Source organism: Meles meles, chromosome 10 (assembly GCF_922984935.1).
Source record: "Meles meles chromosome 10, mMelMel3.1 paternal haplotype, whole genome shotgun sequence".
Classification (NCBI taxonomy): Eukaryota; Metazoa; Chordata; class Mammalia; order Carnivora; family Mustelidae; genus Meles; species Meles meles.
Window position 1 is genome coordinate 80,392,236 of NC_060075.1, and position 16,579 is coordinate 80,408,814.

Genomic DNA, 16,579 nt, shown 5'->3' on the forward strand with positions numbered 1-16,579 from the left:
AACTTCATGTGATGAAAAACTTATATTTGAACTTTAGTCATGACTTCAATTTTACTTCAGTTTTGTTCTATTAAATTCAAGTAATTTATATTTTATTGAATGTGAGGCTTTTAATCTTGCTTTCTCTATAAACTTCTTTATGAACAAATTGAAAATTTTGCACTTCATAGATATCAGTTCTAGCTGATGATTCTTGTAGATAAAAGAAACCTACAGAGGCTTTCAGAGAATGAACAAACAAAACAAGATGAAATATTGATTATATGAAATCAAATGGGTTTTATAGAAATCACAAGATATTTACTCCATTTATTAATGGCAAACTGCTTTTACTTTGTTGGTGATGGCTGTTTATATCTCTGTGGTTCATTTATGCGAGTGTATTATCAGCATAACCTGACTCTTTCTAGTTTCGCTTCAAACTCCGTGGAATTTCTTCACTGTGCTGGATATTGTACTGCTATTAGAGATACAAAGATTTTGATCTGAATATATATACAATTCATTTGCAGTTAATGATAGACATTAGAAATTATTGTGTGTCAGACCCTATTCTAAGAGATTTATATTTTTATATATATTATATTCAATAGCCCAGCTGTTGCTATCATTTCCTTTTCACAGATGGGGACTCTGAGGCAAGGAGAGGAACCAGGATTCAGTTCAGGCAGTTTGGTTCTAGAGCCTATGTTCTCACTCATTCCTCATAGAGAGTTGTTAAAAGATGGGAAATTAAGTCAGCAGTATGCACCAATTGTTAAAGACAGAAGCAGAGAGTAATGCCTAATCTAGGAATTAGAGAAGGGCTGCCAGAAGGACATAACACCTAACTCCATGAATAAAATTCACTTGAACGAGTTCATTAATTCAAAAAAAGTGGCATCCGAGAATAGTCATTTTGTCAACACTAGTGGAGAAAAACATACTCAGTGAAACATATTAAATAAGTAATTTTACAATTTACTTAAAAATTCCTTAAATCCTTTAACTGTTGTAGTAGTGCATTATTATGGTGTGTGTCTCCCTCTATATACAACACATACATATTCAGAGATAGATAGATACTCTTCCCATCTCAAAACAAGTTTATTTATTTCATTTCCCATGAATTATTAATGACCTGTATCAAGGTAATGGCAAAGATGATTGATTTCTTCTTCTAGTAAGTCTCTTGTAAAATCAAGAACTTCTCTTAATTACAGTTCATTTCCCAGTGAACTCTTACAGTAAATGGCAAAAAGTTATGTAGCTATAAGACAAAATGTAAAAGATAGGAGATATTGTACATTGAATGCTTGTACCACATAATTAAATGCAGTGAAAAGAGACACAGTGAAATCTGAATTTTCTCATTTTTGTCTTATTGCCTTATGGGGAGTGTTTATGTCCAGAGCTGATGTTATGCCAGCATAGCACGGGGCAGCCTTTCTGCTTCTCTGTACCGTCATCTCTTCAGCTTGGTCTACTCTTGATTAGCTAGTCGCAGGGCCATGGAGATTGTTAAACACTACGAATAACACATTTCCTTATCCTTAAAATTAATTATTAATGAAATAGTATTGGTACTTTTTGTGGTGCTTTTTCAGGGTTATGTTAGAAACAAAGCAATAAAGAATAGTGTATACTGTCCTTTAGTTTGAAAAGAGCATTTGTATTTTAGAGTAATGCCACAGGGGGGAAAAAATGTATCCAAGAAAATTAATTATTCTGAGATTCTCTAATCTGATTATTAATTGGATTCAGTTGTCACATATTCCATTTCTTATTTCAAATACTTTACCATACTGGTAAAATATATTGTGTTGCCACTAACAGAGGCATCAGATTCCTGTACATTAAATTCATCAGATGTGTTTGTAGTTTTAGGTAAGAAATGGTGACGTGACTAAATCCCACTGAAACTTCAGAGATGTTTAGGAAATGTATGCTATATATTACATCTACTAATAGTAGTAATATTATGTTTTAGTTTATCAGTTACTTAATTTTAAAGAAATACTGACAGGTTTAGATTTAGTTTATGATCATTGAGATTATAAATTATTGTATAATTTATAATTCTATTTACTGTATTTTAATCAAAAGATATTTTCTTTCTCTTAACAGTGTCCCAGTAAAACATTTGGTGGATTTGACTCTACAAAAGACCTTCCTGATGATGTTATAACATTTGCAAGAAGTCATCCAGCTATGTACAATCCAGTGTTTCCTATTAATAACCGCCCAATAATGATCAAAACAGATGTAAATTATCAGTTTACACAAATTGTAGTTGATCGAGTGGATGCAGAAGATGGCCAATATGATGTTATGTTTATTGGAACAGGTAAATGTTTTAATTTTAGCTCTAAATTTCCTGCCAGAACATTGTTTAACTGACTGAGTGTGCTAAGAACTGAAGGAAGTTTCTATAGTCACTGTCAGGATAGAGTTAACTTCCAATAAACGACTAAAAAACCTGAACATCTACCATGACAGGGTGTTACTAAAAAAGTAACAAGCTGATGTATATTGATTTAAGCCAAATCTTCTTTTCAATCAAAAGCTGATAAATGCAGTCAGTAAAGCTAATGATTAGGTAAACAATCAATGTCTATAACTGAATCCTAACTCTTTTCTAGCCATTGCCTTTTTAGAACCAATTTGTATTGGTCAAACCATGGTAACATTCCCAAGACATTCAATAATGTATCTGGACTATATTGATGCAAATTATCTGAACAGGGTGCAAATCTTCTGGCAAATAAATTTTGGCGACTGTTTTTGCCGTACAATGAGAAAAAACAAAACAAAACTTCATCAGGGGAATAACAAAATGGACTTAAAGAATCATCAGATCCATTTTAGTTCCATTTCTGTAGAAATGTAACAACAGATTTCTACCAACTCCATGATTACCAACAAACATTTTAACAAGTATATTTTCAGAAGGAATCCCATTGCTATTGTATTTTCCCCCCACTCTCTTCATTAATACTATTTTTAAAGCACCAGTTCCAAAACTGAAACTTGCTAGTTAGGGTCAGATTCCAAGGCAATAAATTCCTAGTCTCCATTAGCTTTGTTAACTGACATAAATCAATGAGAAGCAGAGTGACTGCTCTGCTGAAACCTTGTATAATAGCATGTATTTTCCCTTGGTGAGAAACAGAAAAAAAAACTGAATTGACTACAGGGGAATGGTCATTGTGTGGTAAGTGCTTTAAAGGTTTAGTTTTATAACGAAATTGTGATCTACTTGTTATCAGATGTAATGGTGTCAGATTCTTAGCAACACGGTGCAGTCTACTTTTATAAGTGAGAAAATTTATCAAATAAGAGTCCCATTGAGACTCCGTTTGATAAAAATTAGTGAATCAAGTATCAACTGCTGGCTATATAAATCTTTAGAAATTATAAGATGATAGGATTTGTATTCAGTTAATGTCAAAATATAATTAGATCTATCTACAGAGTAATTAAGTTTATTCAATAATGTCACACTTACCTCTTTTTTCACCTCTTGCCCAGACATGTTGAGAAGTCCCTCACTCATTGTCTGTGCAACAAAGGCTTGCTTCCGGGTATTTGACCAAAGAAATTCAGTCATGAACTTTTAATTCCTCTTGGACACAAGCTGTCTTTAAAGGAACCAGTTTCATGAGTATGTTGAATGTCTGAAGATGTGGATGGCTATCGGTCAGTACAGACCAGGGTCATCTGTCAGCAAAGTAAATTGATTACAGTAATTTTATCTTTTAACTGAATTGCACATCACAGTATATTGATCTTAGTTAAGTAATCTGATTCAATTTGTGTGAAATTGTTTGAAATACTACTCGGTAAAACTAGATCTGGAACACAGATAAAGTTATGTTTGGATACTGGAAACCCATCAGAGGCACTGAGTAGATTAACCTAATTTACCTTTAATCTTTGGTGTCATGAGTAGTCTAAAGTCCTATAAACATAGAAGTAACCTCTTAACAGAGGGCATTTTTTTTTTTCACTTTACAAGGGACACGCTAGCAAATTTTCCTTCTTTTTTCACTAGCAACTTACCTTGATCTCACAAAACACATCATATTGATCCCCTGAAAATGGTTATCAGTGGTTATTCAATGAATACATTAAATTGTTTTTCTGATGTATGACTCTCTTTTCAAATAATGATTCAGTTAAACTGGACTAAAATGAGCCAGCTGAAGCTAAAAATAATTAGTCAGCTGATCAGAACTGGAATGTTGAAATGTTAAGGGTCCATTTTTTTTTTAATTTTAATAAGATCCTGTTCTTTATTCTATCAAGGAATAGGAACATACCTGTAGATATTGGAAAAATAGTGTATCCCCTTAACACAATTTAGTGTAAAAGCAGCAGCTCTTTTCCTTAAAACATTTTGTCTCTTTTCACAGTGAGAATTAGGGTAAACAATGCTTTAAATCCCTATACAGTGTTTCCAATTTATTATTTATGCCTGAATTTTATATTTCTTTAGTACTCTAAAACTGATTATTCAAGACATTAATCAAACCAGTTTGTTAGCCAAACCTGCTTAACCGTTATTGAAAAACCACCGGAAAAAGTAATCCAAGGTGTTTATTTTGGGAAATCAAGTTATTGTCATTCATCACTTAATGGTCATTGAGCTGTCTTTAGGGGCCTGTAAGTACTAAAGGCTTCCAGGTGGCAGGAGGATGAGTAGCTCAGAAGCTCCAACTACTGTTGCTTGACAACATTCCTTGCATTTTGCAACTGCATTAAGTCTTCACAAGGAGTCCCCGATTTCACAACAAACCTGTAATATCAAATTAGGATTATCTTTTTTTTTTTTTTTTTCTGAAAAACCTGATAATGGAGATTAAAGTATTTTTTAAACACAATTAGTTCAACCTAGTGATTCTTACATATTTTTTTTTAATTTTGCAAGTTCAGGATAAAGCCATCTTGCATGCTTCATACATTTCTAAAAATTCAATTTTTTTAAATTCACAGCTATGTTTGTAGTTTATCTAGTTGCATGAAATGCATTTGAATATATACTTTACTACTGCTATAACAAAAATAATAAAAGGAAGTCTGGGGTCAAATACCAATTCCATTTATTAATGCTATCCTTTGTTCAGATCTATTTAAATTGTGTTCTCCCCCTCTACTTTCTTTCAAAGATGTTGGAACCGTTCTTAAAGTAGTTTCAATTCCTAAGGAGACTTGGCATGATTTAGAAGAAGTTCTGCTGGAAGAAATGACAGTTTTTCGGGTGAGTGCTGCTTAATTTCAAGTGTCAACAAGTTCACTTGTATGTCTTTCCCCCAGGACAGCTGCACACTGAACTTGGTATGGACAAGGAGTCTAGCATACCCTTCTAATTAGCTTGTCAATTAGAAAGCCAGACACTAGTCAAAATAAACCTTGAAACTTTCAATGCTAGTTAAATCTAAAAATGTAAAGAAATATATTCTTGGCTCATATTTTGTTTTCTCAATAATAAAATATATGATTTACATTTTATATTTATATAAGTTACCTCAAAGAATAAACTCATGTTGCTCCCCACCCCCAAATCTCTTCTCTCATGCATTATGATATAACTGGAATGAGAGGAAATGGCCATAAATGTATTAAAGGAATGATATCAGAATGACAGGGAAATGAAGACATTTCAGTCATTTTTTGGCTTATTCCTGAATTGTTTTATTATATTTTCTTAAATCCTTTATTACCCCCCAAAATTGAGGTTTTTATATCACTGGTACCAAATAATGTTATAGGTTCCTAGTCTACACACTTAAGAAGTATATGGATATTTGTTCCTTTGTCCAGAATCACAGAGGGCCCAGGTAAATTTTTGTGGTATTGGGGATAGAAGCAGCAGGATATGGGTTGAAGTAAGAAAGGAGAACCAAAGTAGTATCACATATACTACAATGTCTGTTGTTTCTTTAAGATAGCTAGCTAATAGGAAGAGTTTCAATTGAAATACACCTTGATATAAATTATTTATGAGATATGACAGGAAAATAGTGTCCATAAGTGTTACTTCAACTTTTGTTAAAAGAGTAATGCAAACATATGAAGCATTTATAACAGTAGGATAAACTGGAATTAGAAGAAGGCAGAAAGTAAGAAAATATTGGATCTAATCTCACAATTCAGAATTATCTCATTTTAGTCTGCAGGTGACCCACATACTGTATCTGTAAAACAAAGCTGCTGGATTAAATTTTTCAGTTGATTAAATATTTTAATTGGGAGCAAAGACTTCCTAAGACTTTTCTTAGCCCCATATTTCTAGACAATTTTTTTTAACCCAGTTAGGTTCTTGCTCACTATTCAGGAATATTTTGAAGAAAAAGTGAAGTAGAAAATGGCAAGCTCCTAATATATACTCATACATTTAAAATTATGATTGGCACTGAAACAGGTAACTGGTCGATTAGGACATAGGTATTTTGTAATAACAACTAAAACTGTGTTCTGGTGGAAAGAGTTTAGGCTCTTCACTCACATCTAAATAGCATTTTTTTGGAATACTTATATGATCTCTTTGAGCTTCCCCATCAGTGAAACAGCAAGTATAATACCTACTTCACAAGGAAGCTAGAAAAATTAGACATTTACATAAAACATCCAGGACAGTGTCAGGTACTATGCTCAAATTTTATTAATACAGCTTTATTGTTGTAGCTTAGCTACACTGAAAGTAAGCCGCATTTCCAGTGGAGTTTTCTGTTAACCCTTGGTTTAAGTCTTCAAAAGCATAAAAATCATCATAATTCTATTCTGATTTTTTAGAATCATGTACTTTGGCCTTATTTTACGTCTAGTATAGAGTAATAACTAATCACTGTTGTTCACCAAGTCCCATTTCAGTATTTACACATTGATACTTTAGCCAACAAATTAAAAAATACAACTATCCAAAAGGACTGTGTTAACAATATAGAGTCCATCTAGATTTAGCAAACACATCACGGACACTGAGGGGCAAAATAGTAAGTTGCTGTCTTTGTTCATTGTTGTGGAGACAATGCTGTGGAGCAGCCTAAAAATTTTTCATCCAACATCTATTAAATGAATAAAGGAATCAGTATTGATGAAAAATTGAAATATGAGAAATTAAAGAGTTTATGATCTTCCTCAGGAAGGCCATACTTAAAGTGAGGTGCTAGCATATGTGAAAAACAAACAGGGAACAGCAACAAGTTATCCTGCTGATTATATCCCATAGTAATCGCTAGTGGAAAGAAAAAAAAAATTACCAACTCTATCTATTTAGAAATTTATGTTCCTATCACTGTTACAAGTGAAGTTACAGGAGATATCGTGAAATATTATGCTAACTTAAAAATGTCTTATTTATATCCAGACTCTCTTACTTTTATATTTGTCATGTTACTGTTGTGTATTTCCCTTCAGTTGTTTGTATTTAATTCCTTGTGTCTCTAGGATTTTAAGTTTATTGTTCATACCTTAGCCATGTTCTTTAGTACGTTAATAAAAATTCTAGTTTAAAAAGATATGAATTTAAGGTAATCTAGCAAATGACAACAAAATCTTGAGAGGTTGAAAGCCAACAGTCTCACAAGCAAAATATTTAATATCTATTAGGTTTTATTAATATTTTGCAGTTTCCAGAGAAATACACAACTGAATTAAGCCTATGGTAACTATTGGAATGACATTTTTTGTGTTTTTTAAGATACCATGAGAAAGGTTATTGATCATTCTCCTACAATTAAGTACAAACAGGTGATATTGTGCTTGTAGATAAGTGGATTTTTTTGTGTGAATTTATGCTTTTATAAAAGACAGTTTGCAACCTGGGACACATCTCCTTCCATAGATAAATGTTCCAGTTCTCTCTCATATTCTCTGTTATGCATTATTGTCATTATTATTTCTCTGGCACTGAAGTAGACAAAACATATTTGGGCAGAGTTTAGAGAAATATTTACTTTTAACATTCTATTCTATCAGGCAGAGTTCATACATATATTGTGGTCTAGCAATTGGAATATTTCACTGTCAAACTTTGTTTAATTTTGTAGTAGGAGGGAAAAAATACAATACATTAAAGCATTTGCTATATACAGTGAAACAAGCAGAGAAATGTTACAGTTTCTGTATTTCTATTTGAACCTTGCATGTCATTCCATTTAACATAAAATAAAATTAAAAAGTGTTAACCTGAGCATAACAGTATTTTGACAATATAGACAAGGAACTGATTTAGAGTCATAGTAGTATCTGATACTCATGGAGTTTAATGTCAACCAACAAGTTAATTTTACCAAAATATCATCTCCAGGAGACCATGTTCATTATGTGTCCTTGCTAGGCTGAATAAACCAAACTTCATATAAAAGCCTGAATTAAAGCCAGTACTATGTCCATTGCCATCTTGAGGTTGGTTTTAGGAAAACACCCTGGCTAATCACAGAACATTCCATTGGTTTCAGTTACATCCAAGAGACTTTTTTATTCTGGGCGAAATCAAATCCCAATCAGAGTATAGAAAGAAAAATATTCCTCAGTAACAGAAATTTCCATCTTAGAATAAAATTTTAATAGGTAATAAAATGTGAAATAAAATTGGCATTGGTATAGGAAATGATTTTAAATTGCCATTACATATTCAAAATGGTATGAAATGGTACTGAAGTACCAAGACACAAACGTAATTCCACGTATTACTTGTAATCATAAATCTGTATTTGGATCATATTTACTAGTGATTCTGAACAACTTGATTAAAGTCAGTTGAGCCTCAGTTTCTTAATTCCTTAAATTTTTAAAGTTTTTTACAAATTAATTGTACTAATAAGTTAATATTAGTAGTAAGGTATTATTACCTTACGATGGGGTCTTCTTTCCAGTCCAAGGAAAATCTTACTTTTGAGAGAGTGGAGTGTTACATCAAGTTGCCGCGCGTTTAGTACAATGGATTTTATTTATAGTCCTATTGACTGCAAAGGATGGCAAGGCGGTTACATTGATAACGCATGCATTTTAAACTCAATTTATGCAATATTCCGTGAACAGCTGAGCTAACAAATGAAAGAGTTTAATTTTCATTCAAATGTAAAACATAATTGATGCTTTCCAAAACCTAGTCTATTAACTCATTCTAAAAGAGCGCCCGCATGCTTTAGCATCCAGGGAGTTATGTCAGATTCTCCTGGGATCAGCAGGTTGAAAAGCTCTGCAAGCATGAAAGTTTAATAAGGACTGGATTAAAATATCTGAAAAAAAAATGGTAAATTAGAGTCATAGAAAATCTTGAAAAGATGCTAAGTTTTTAATTTCATTTTTACTTGAACACCAATTAACTTTGCAACTGAAACCAGTTTCATGAAAAAATGCTTATGAAGCTACATCTGTTTTAAATGTAAGTCGTATTCACCACCAGCTATTTCTCAGAAAGAAATATAGCTTATTTAAATGGATGTCATCTTAATATATTGTCTATTAACATTCAACGGCAGGCAGCAAATAGCACATCCTATTCCAAACTGCTACTAATTTCCTGGTCCAAAAAATAAATAATTTTCTTTTAATTAAGAAATTCTAGGATCTTAATTTAAGAATCTTGAAATCAGGGGCACCTGGGTGGCTCTCTCGATTAAGCTTCTGCCTTCAGCCCAGGTCTCGATCCCAGGATCCTGGGATTGAGTCCCACATCAGGCTCCCTGCTCAGTGGGGAGCTTGCTTGTCCCTCTGCCCCTTGACCCTCCCCTGCTTGTGCACCCTCTTTCTCTCTCTCTCTCTCTCTCTCTGACAAATAAATAAATAAAATCTCAAAAAAAAAAAAAAGAGTTCCAAGGCATAATGAAATTTAATAGAGGAAGCAGTCAAAAGAAATGAGTAGTCAGTCATGCCATATAAAACAAAGAAATCCAGTAATAATAAATATAGAATAAAAGTCTTCATTCACCAATACAGTTCACTAGTGATTTCTGCTTCTGAGATTCATAGGCCACTTCTCTAGGGGAGGGGCTAGCCTCCGTGGGCTGAGGAATGAATGGCATTGAATGGGATATGAACAAGTAAAGACAGTGAGTATAGAATCCTCAGATTATTTTCAAAGGAATTTCAGCTGAACAGAAAAGATTAAGGAAAGGTCTTTTTAAAAAATGACTGCCTTTATCTCAGACAAATTAAGAGGAAGGAACAGAATGCAATGGGGAAAGTGGAAGAGATAGGAGAGGAAAGGAAAAATTGGCAGAACATTCATTTATCTTGCATTCACTCATTCATTTAACAGATTTTTTTGAGAATTTATGAATACCAGAAACAATTCCAGGTGCTAGGAATATAGCAGTGACTGAACAGCCAAACATCCCTTTCCTAAATTAGAGCAAGCGAGAGAGAGAGAGAGAGAGAGAGAGAGTGGGTGCGCGTGCGTGTGGTGGGGGCTGGAGAGGGTGACTTATGGGGACAAACAGGAAAGAAAAAATATGAGATGTCTCTGCCCCTCCTTACATCCTGTCAGCCTCACTGTATGCCCCAGGACTTCTCTGACAGCAGGCAAAAGGACAGGAGTTCCAGCTGGAGGTGTGGGAGATTTAACACTCCTGTGGGCATCCAGTGAGTAATGGAATGAATAAATACTTTTTTTGGTGTAAACCTCAGTGAACAATTTTGAGAGTCACTGTCTACTCTCTTCATATTTTCTCTCATGGTGACTTCCATAAAAAATCTTTTTTTTTTTCTTTACTTTTTCTCCTTCCTGTCAATCCTTCATTCCTTACTCTTGCTCCCTACCTGCAGATAAGAACTTACCTCAGACACTGCTTTAGGGTATAAGGGGAAACTCACAAGACACAAGATAAATGTTATATTTATATCATATATATGTTATTATATATATTATATATACCCATTAATACAATATGTATGTGTGCATTTCCAGGTAGTGATAAGCATTATAAAAGCTAAAGCAAGTAAAAGATATGGGGAGTGTGTGTGTGTGTGTGTGTGTGTGTGTGTGTGTGTGTGTGAGAGAGACAAAGAGAGACAAAAAGAGACAGAGATTTGAATAAACACTCTGTGCCAAGCACATTTGTAAAGTACTTTGCCTTTATGAACTCATTTAGTCTTTTCATCAATCCTACAGGGAAGATACCATCATACTCACTTTTAAGATAAGAAAAGTGAATTACAGAGAGGTTACATACCTCACCTACTATCACACGTGTGGCCAGGTCTGCATTTGAATCTCTGCAGTTTGGCTTCAGAATCCAGCTCTTCACACTTTGTTCAGGACTCAGCTATAGTCACCTACACAGTGAGGCCTTCTAAGATTCTTCTTCCCACCTAAGCCTCTTTCTCATTAGCCACTTCCGAAACCCTCAAGCAGTCTCCTTCTTAGTATTTAGTATGTCACTAGTGAAGGATACAATGGAGCACAGTTCAATGAAAGTAAATCTGAGAGAATATAAGGTAATGTGTTCAGGTGAATAGCCTTTTGGTAGTTAAGTTAATCAAAGAATGGTATTTATGTATTCAAACTATATATGATCATGATGGGCTTCAGCAGGACACTCATTGAAATATATTGGTGGTTATTACTTCCCTAGTTATTATCTCTAGATAGCCTGTTGATAGAAATTAAAGAGATCATGTACTCTGGCAAAAACGTGTAGTGTAGGCCTTTGCACATAAAACAGTCATTTTGATAATAAGGTAATCTCATTCTACTCTGAGCTCTCACAGTCCTTGACAGCTGGAAACTAGCCTAATACTATCAACTTGTAATTAGTGTTATTGGGAGCTGGCCTGGCACTCACAGCCCAGTGTTCTCTATGTGAGTGTGCAAGTTCCCACAGAACACCAGCATCAGGCAAGGCTACTCTGTGACCATGAGGAATCAAGAAAAAAGCAAGACCATTCTGTAATCCTGTCTGAAAACAGACAAGACCGTAATCATTGTCCAAACCACCAAAAAATGACCAAATATCCCCTATCCTGCCTCTATGAGTAATGGCTACTACTTTACCAACTATTACTTTAGCCTCATTTTGCTCTTCCCTCCTCCTAAATAAGATGTATGAAGAGACGTAATCATAGAATTACCTCTGCGTTCTTCGACATCCCATGTGGAGCAAACACCACTTCCTTGAACCCTCTCTCAAATCAACCAACACAGGCCCAAAACCTATGGGTTCTTTCCAAGACTCTTTTGCTGCTCAGTCTCATGGTCTCCCTTACTGCAATGAGCAATAACCCAACTTGATCAACTACAGATATGTATGTCTTTGACTGGAAGACATTAGTATCCTCCTATTGTCTGTTCCACATCTTCACTACTCATGTATGCACCTTCCTTCATGTATCTATTTCCATTGCTTCTTGTAGGCACTGAAGTTAACTCTCTGAAAGCTTATGTTGGTGTTCTATGTTAATTAATATTAATGACTGACCTTTCTAATTGACCAAACAGTTTACATTTTCTTTTTCTTCTTTAGGAGCCAACTACTATTTCAGCAATGGAGCTTTCCACCAAGCAGGTACTATCATTATGTATTACAGTCATTTTGTTAATTTTCTGTTTCAGTTAGATAAACATAGTTATGATTCATCAGATTTTACAGCTTTATTAACAGTAGTCTCCCACCCCAAAAAGAAAGAACATTCTTACAATAAGCTAGTAGAATGAAAACTAAAGATCCTTTTCATTGCCTTCTGTTTTTTGACCAATCTGACATTCCTATAAATATACTTCTGAGATAATTGTTGGTTGTAAATTTTCATTTATAGCATTTCTTTTTTGGATCATTGTAAAATTTTGCTTAGTAATTATTTTCATCTATCCTTAAAAATAGCATTGGTGTATAGTTGAGAATATAAATAAGTTTATCGTTTAATTTAATTTGCATGAATAAACAATATTTATTTTATAAGCTAATAAAATTTTGCACTGGGCTGTATGTTTGGAGGATCTTGACTCAAAAGTTAACTTTGCTTTTTCAGTAGTACTGTATACTAGAGAAAACATTTAGCTTGGCCGCATATAAAAGGAAAACAGCAAAACAGTCACTACCAGTGATAAGTTATTAAACTCCATGAATTCAAACGTTAAGGGCAGCGTGTTAATAGGCTTTGCATTCACATTGAATGAATGCTTTGGCAAGACACTTAAGAAACACAAATGACTCTAAATGTTAAATTATATGTATAAAACAAATATAATTTTAACTTTTAATAAGTTATCTTTTCCCCATAAATGTTACATAGCCTTTCTATTCAGTGTGTCAGTGGTAACTCAAAAAAAAAAAAAAAAAAAAAGACTTGGATACAGAGTTGAAATTAATTATTAAATAACCTAGAAGAAAAATCCAGAATGGAGTAGGAAGCCCTTCACTGACCATTCCAAAAACTTACATGTAAATTGTTAAATATGAAAATCACTTGGCTAATCTTATTGCTGAATTGTTTACATGTTTTATCCCTGTACATGACACTAAAATACTGTGCCAATAAAACTCAGTGTATATCCTTTCCACACTAACATATTAAAATAGATTGATAATCTCTAAGATATTTAGAGAAACTCAGAGTGCAGATATTATTGACCCTGATACTGTTATCTTACACTTCATAAGTATGTGTTCACCTGTTCTTGTAATCTAAAAATTGTCAGATGTTGGCAAGGAAATCCGGGGATTTCCAGAAAGGAAGCTAGACTGGGATATTCTTTCCTTTAATGATTTTTTAAGTTATTTATTTATTCTCTGCTTGGTTTCATTGCCATTCTTAATTATGTTACATATAGTTTTATAAAAAATTTCTTTTTGTTTAATTATTTTTAAGTACTTTAAGAATTGCCTATTAAATGTAACACATTTCACACACACACACACACACACACACACACAGAAAACACCCAAAATACCAGAAACAGTTCATCAATTTAAAATACCATGGGGGCGCCTGGGTGGCTCAGTGGGTTAAAGCCTCTGCCTTCGGCTCAGGTCATGATCCCAGGGTCCTGGGATCGAGCCCCGCATCGGGCTCTCTGCTCCGCGGGGAGCCTGCTTCCTCCTCTCTCTCTGCCTGCCTCTCTGCCTAGTTATGATTTCTCTCTGTCAAATAAATAAAATATAAAATAAAATAGAGCTTTGCTTGACCTTTAAAAAAAATAATAAAATAAAATAAAATACCATGATACAAGAGAAGTATTCCTAGCCTTCATTTTCTGTTACTGGCAGTTTGATTTCATTTAGATCTGATCAGTTTTACTCATGCTCATGGAAATTTTAAAAGTGAGGTTGTAGTTTCAAGAGGGTCAAATAGTGTTGCAACTAATTTTCTGGATAAATGGACTCATCGCCTGCTTATGACCCGAAACTTGTTAAGGAGGATAGTGAGAAAGCCTGTGGTGATGTTAAATTGGGCAGAAAAAGCACATCAGGTTACTTGCTAGGGACTGGATTATATTCGATGGTGCCTGCAAGCCTCGCCTATATTTTTTCTAGATGGCATAATTAGTTTTGCAATTCTTTAGTAGTACTGCAGAATAATTATAAAATGAAAACTAGACGAGTTGTATTTAATTTGGGGCATTCTATCACACTTTAAGTTTTCGTGGCAGTAATTTTGGTTGCCCTATTTTTGGTTTTTAATTCCCATGTTAATTTCTCTGGTTTCCTCCTTAAAGGAATATGACAGATTTAGATACTGTTATTTAGGTACTCCTTCCCAACTAAAATTTCATATTCTTAAAAATTTGTAAGTATGAATTTTGCTTATGCTTCTTAAGTTACTGGCCAGTCCTAGAGATCTTTTGATTTGGTGTGACCAACTTGATCAGTAGTTTTTTAAATAGTTCTGACCACAATACGGGGTTCCACAAGTCCATATTCACCAATGCCAACCATGCTTATGGATATGACTGCCCCATTTTAACTAATTTGTTTAAATGTCTCATGTTGGGCACCTGGGTGTCTCAGTTGGTTAAATGTCTGCCTTCAGCTCAGTCATGATCCTGGGGTGCTGGGATCAAGTCCCACATCAGGCTCCCTGCTCAGCAGGGAGTCTGTTTCTCCCTCTGCCCCTCCCCCTGCTTATGCTGTCCTCTCTCTCCCTCTGTCTCTCTTTGAAAAAGAAACAAAAAAAATAAATAAAAATTTTAAAAATATGTAACATTTATTTCATTTTTTATTGCATTGTGATTGCCTGCCTTCAGTACAAACTAAGCTTTTTTTTTTTTTCTTAATACGATTTTGAAAGAGAGAAAGGATAGGAGGGGGAAAAGTTCCTTCCAATAGTTCTTTACTAATGTTTTTCAAATCACAGCCAACTGTTACTACATTCTGGTTCAGTAGAAGCTTTAAGAGAAGTACAAATCAACATAATTTTCTCTTGACAGAAAGCTTAACAATACTCATCTTTTCCTCCCAAAGACTCAATTACTGCTTTTTTAATTTGCCATGGTTTATAGGATCTTTTGGTTCATAATAAAAGATGAATATATTAAGAGATTGAGCATCCATAGTATATATTCTGTTTACTACTAAACTAGAATATTGATATAAATAGTCTTTACTACTGAAATGCAATAAGCAATATGAATCAGGGTAATAGTTATTAAGGTAACTGTTTTAACAGTGGCTTACTTTTTACTGTATTACATTTTCTCCCTTATTTCCCTTTCTTTTATTAAGATATGTTAGCTGGTTAGCTTTAAACACAGAATTATTTTGTGTTTAAATACTTTTTATAACCTCATTAATTTCATAGATTCTAATAGATATATCAATCTTCAGTTTATGTTTATATATGTAGTTCCTCTCTGAAAGTTATTTGTAAATGTAATTTTAATTATATCCATTGCTTTCAGGCAATTTGTAATATTAAAAGAGCACACCATGTTTGAAATATTAGCTTTTCTACAACTTCTTTTTCATTTACATTGTAGAGAAATTAAAATACAATTTTGACGTCTTTTCCGTGTGTACCAATACATGGTTCAGTATTTATTCAACTTTTATTTACGGCTTACTATAGTCATTCAGTCCTTTAGTATGAGAAAAGGAGTTATGATACTAATTACAGCAAAATGTGGAGAAATTACAAAAGTTTTATTTGTATTTTATCTTGTATTTACATGTATTTGCAGTTGCTGAAATGCTACATTGGCTAAACTGTAAAAAAAATTTTTTAAACTGTACTGAAATCCTGGTTTGGTTGCTTCCACAAAGTTTCTCCCCCCATATTCTGCCTCATTTGGTAACTGCAAATTCATTGAGTATAATGGCATTGTAGAACATTTTATCTGAATGCATACTTTAAAGATCTAGTTAAACATGCTCATTTTGTGACTAAGGAAGTAAAGTCTTAGAAAAATTAGAGAATGGCTCAAGATGACACAGAGAATTAATACAGGACAAGATTTAGAATCCAGGTACCTTGATGGCCAACATAGCACTTTTCCACAACAGCCAAGTTTTTGTGTTCAAGTCTACTGCACCAGCCAGAGTGTACATTTCCCCATTTGATGATCTTTCAAATGAAAAGCAGTTTAGTAGTTTGGTTTAAAGTAATCTTCCTGAAGGTAGTGCAAGGACAAGACAGTTGATGTTGAGTGAAACTTAAA

At 33.7% G+C, this 16,579-nt stretch overlaps 1 protein-coding gene across 3 annotated transcripts in view; it reads left to right on the forward strand.

The window, feature by feature from the left end:
* The window catches only part of SEMA3A (semaphorin 3A), a 331,236-nt gene that overhangs the window by 288,759 nt on the left and 25,898 nt on the right, over nt 1-16,579 (forward strand). For all 3 annotated transcript variants that reach the window (XM_046021446.1, XM_046021445.1, XM_046021447.1), the window contains 3 exons: nt 2,107-2,326; nt 5,148-5,239; nt 12,450-12,491. In XM_046021446.1, coding sequence (XP_045877402.1) covers nt 2,107-2,326; nt 5,148-5,239; nt 12,450-12,491 — 354 coding nt within the window. The remainder of the gene's footprint in view (nt 1-2,106; nt 2,327-5,147; nt 5,240-12,449; nt 12,492-16,579) is intronic.